The sequence below is a fragment of the Otolemur garnettii genome, unplaced genomic scaffold (genome assembly GCF_000181295.1).
Source record: "Otolemur garnettii isolate 467f Iridium unplaced genomic scaffold, OtoGar3 scaffold00102, whole genome shotgun sequence".
In the NCBI taxonomy this organism is placed as follows: Eukaryota; Metazoa; Chordata; class Mammalia; order Primates; family Galagidae; genus Otolemur; species Otolemur garnettii.
In genome coordinates, this window is record NW_003852497.1 from 7658326 (window position 1) to 7662570 (window position 4245).

The following is a 4245-nucleotide window of genomic DNA, read 5'->3' on the forward strand; positions in this document are numbered from 1 at the left end:
GCCCAGACTGGATTCGAACCCGCCAGCTCAGGTGTATGTGGCTGGCGCCTTAGCCAGTTGAGCCATAGGCACCAGGCCGGTTTTGCTTCTTTATAACATTTACTTCATTTCTAGCATATATGACAATAGTTGTGTAGTGATCTAAAAGTGAATAGACTTAATTACAGAGATAATATAAAACCAGTTTATAATCATCTTAGTTTTATTACCTAAATATGGGCATTATGAGTTTCTCAAGCTATGAACCAGCAGAACAATGAATTCTACTATAAGGTGAGGTAGGGTGCTGTCTTCCTAGAAATAAATATGTTCTAAGAGGCTGACATAAAAGGGGCAGAACATCCAGGAAGTAAGCCTCTAAAATCAAGACACCACTGAAACATTGGAAATACAGTATAATTAAATTTAATGCTTTATGGGAATCTCAAAATATAGAATTGGGTGACCTTGTTAAGTCATTAAAATGCCTTTCGAAGAGGCTGGATTCAGTAAAATACAAGGCTTTGTGTTTGTGGCTTGTGAGATACAAATTCTAGGCCAAAGATGAATTTCTTTTGACTATAGAGAAATGTTCTAGTGAGACCCATATATATATATATATTTTTTTTTTTTTTTTTTGAGACAGTGTCTTGATAAAGTGCAATGGTGTCATACCTCACAGCAACCTCAAACTCTTAGGCTCAAGCAATCCTCAGCCTCAGCCGCCCAAGTAGCTGGGACTATAGGTGCCTGCCACAATGCCCAGCTAATTTTTAGAGACAGGGGTCTCACTCTTGCTCAGGCTGGTGTTAAACTTCTGAACTCAGGCAGTTCACCCGCCTTGGCCGTGCAGAGTGCTATGATTACAGGCGTGAACCACCATACCCAGCCAGAGACCCCTATCTTTAAAAAAAAAAAAAAGGGACATGATGGTATGAGCCTATAATCTCAGCTATTTAGTAGAATCCCCTGAGGCTATGAGTGTACCAGTGCAATTCAGCCTGACAGATTAGAATCTGTCTCAAAAAAAAAATGAATGAATTTTGTAGATCCATAAAGCACCAAAAAATATGATTACCTTGGGGACCTGTATTAACTGTCTAGCTCTAAACATTCCCATATGGATACTTCTTTCAGCCCCCTTGAGACTATCTAAACTTAGGTAAGAATGCCAAGTAATATAGGCAGGAAATTTTGGAGGTCTGCTTTTCCTAAATCAGAGATGAACAGACAAAATCATCTTAGTCTGTTATAACAGAGATGGAAGAGATCTTACGGGGCAGGGAGGGTAGAACAGCTGGTAGTTTTATCAGTTATATATATATCAGTAATGAAGATTGTCAACGGGCTTATGGTATATAAAATTAAAAACTACACTGTACAATTCATTAGTGATAGTTTCCTACTTTTAAAAGCCTCTATCATGAAATATCTAAAGCACAAAATAATCTGTTACAGTATTAGAAATACCTGTAAAATGTGGAGGATATTATCAGCAGGAAAAGTATTTAAATTCCGTGAGAAAATGTAAATCTTAACTCTTCCCCTGAAGAAAAATTTCAAATACGTATTTGTGTTAAGGTTTTGTGACACTGTATATTTCAAGTTGTTTATATGTTATGTGTTACACTTAATAGGACTACAGAATCTCATCCCCGAAGTGAAAACAAAATAGAATCGAGTTCATCGGACAATCTGAGAAGAAACTACATATTTCCAGAAAAGACTGAAATGCAAAGACTACTGCCTGGATCGCCTTTACCGTTAAAGAACCTGAAAGACACGTGCTCGTTAAAGGCGGAAGGCAAAATAGATTTCAGTAATATTTCCTCTGATACTTCAGAACACTTCGCTGGGGAACAGGGAAGTTTAACTAGAATGAAGAAAGGAAATAAAAATGTTCGCGCTGCTGAATCAAAAAGTGGTAAGAAAGATTGTACTGCTTTTGCAGTTTGTGACCAAGAAAGTGTAGAGGGCACATTTTCAAAGGACCATGAGACACTTTCACAGAAATTTCTTATAAATTCTCCAGATTCCACACAGCAGTCTCGTCCTTTAGACACAAAACCAGAAGCTGATGCTTCTGTTGCGCCTAATACATCAGTACCCCCTGAGCCTGTTTCCCATCTTGGGAAGGATGTCCATACCAATCTAGAAATGAATGACAAAGTCTTAGAACTTCAAGATAATGAAATATTAAATTCATCTATTAAAAATTCCACATGTTCCACATGCACTTCTTCTCCAGAACCTGTATTTATCCAGGAAAAAAATCCTATTCTGGAAATAAATAAAACACAGCCTGCAAAATCTGAGTCAGAGGAAAAGTATATTAAGGATACCCCGAATCCCCGTACTATTCCTTTTGGAGCACCTGGACACATAACCCTTAATGTGACTCAAACAGCGGAGTACTCTTTTTCTGAACAGCAAAATGATGAAAATTCAAAAGTCCTAACTCAGAATGCTGCCACCTATTGGAATGAACTTCCACAGTCTGCATGCACCCCAGTATATAATTCTTCTGCGCATTCCTTTGGAACTTCATATCCACACTATTCTTGGTATGTTTATCATTATAGCAGCAGCAGTGCCAATGCCATTACCCAGACATACCAAGGGATAAGATCATATGAAGTACAACCACCTCCTTCTGGGATGTTGACTGCAGTCACAAGTACTGTCCAAAGCACACATTCTAATCTTCTATACTCACAATATTTTAGTTGCTATGGTGGGGAGCCACAAGTATATGGCTTTGTGCCAGTGAATGGGCATTTTCAATCTCCAGTACCTATTTATTACAATTTTCAGCAGCCAATTTTTTCACACTATGCTTCTCATCAACCATTACCACAAGCTGCATACTTTTACCCTCCTAATCCAACTGTGCTTCCAGAAGTTCCTTGGATTTATAGTGAGTGTCACAAGTTTTAATGCTTATTCACTGAATGTTTACTTTGTGCATTATGTAAATGAAATTCATAATAAGTGATGAGATACATATAAATGGTTTGTGTATGTGTACAGAAAGCATGCAGTCATTTTTCTATGCAGAGTTGTAGAATTGTTTATAGGTCGAGTACAGTTGAATTGTGTTGTCAGGTGGAAATGTAGTTGTCAAAAATTAAAAAGACGTGGTAATATGTCCTTCAGTAAAGCCAAACTGCAAAGAATAGTTAAGTAAATTACAGTTACTCCATACAGTGAAATATAATAGAACCATTAAAGAGTTTACAAAAGTTTTAAGGACATGACAGTTATTAAAACTATGTCTTACAAACTCCAATGTGTGAAGAAGGAAATGCATACACATACTGAAATGAAACACACAACATTTTAACTTATTTATCTCCAGGTGACATTTGGAGTGCGGAGAGAATATTGCTCTGTATTTTCTAGCTTTTCTACTGTGAAGCATAGGTTACTTTGAGAGTTGGAGGAAAAAATAGAGTAAAAGACCAAAATAGAAAAACTTCAATTACATAAAACAGCTTTTCTCTTTTTCTCAGTTTTCTAATACAATATCTTGGTATGAGTAAATGAAGGTAATTGAAATATATTGGTAGAACTACCACAGTTTTCTGTGGAACTTGAAAATTTTTCTCGTTGAGGCTGGAGTGAGCTGTGATCATGCCACTGCAACTCCAGTCTGGGGTACAAAGCAAAACTCTGTCACTTAAAAAAATTAAAAAGGCTGGGCTCAGTGGCTCACACCTGTAATCCTAGCACTCTGGGGGAGGCCAAGGCAGGAGGATTGCTTGAACTCAGGAGTTTGAGACCAGCCTGAGCAAGAGCAAGGTGTGTATAGTCACAGCTACTTGGGAGACTGAGACAGGAAGATTGCTTGAACCCAGGGGTTTGAGGTTGCTGTGAGCTAGGCTGACACCATGGCCTAGCTCACAAAACTCTTGTCTCCAGGGGAAAAAAAAAAGTAGCTTCAGAATCAAGTCCGCTATGATTCTCAAAAATCTTAATTGTTACCTCCTTAATTACAATAGTCTGATGAAAATAAAAAGAAACAGGCTTGGTGCCTGTGGCTCATGTGGCTAAGGCGCCAGCCACATACACCTAAAGCAGCAGGTTCAAATCCGTCTGGGTCCGCCAAAAACAATGATGGCTGCAACCAAAAAAATAAATAGCTGGGCATTGTAGTGGGCTCCTGTGGTCCCAGCTACTTGGGAGGCAGAGGCAGGAGACTTGCTTGAGCCCAGGAGTTGGAGGTTGCTGTGAGCTGTGATGCCACAGCACTCTACCCAGGGGGAT

At 38.7% G+C, this 4245-nt stretch overlaps 1 protein-coding gene across 1 annotated transcript in view; it reads left to right on the forward strand.

The window, feature by feature from the left end:
* TEX15 (testis expressed 15, meiosis and synapsis associated) overlaps positions 1 to 4245 on the forward strand; it is a 62691-nt gene that overhangs the window by 56554 nt on the left and 1892 nt on the right. Inside the window, exon 9 of the mRNA XM_023517006.1 lies at positions 1617 to 2896. Coding sequence (XP_023372774.1) covers positions 1617 to 2896 — 1280 coding nt within the window. The remainder of the gene's footprint in view (positions 1 to 1616; positions 2897 to 4245) is intronic.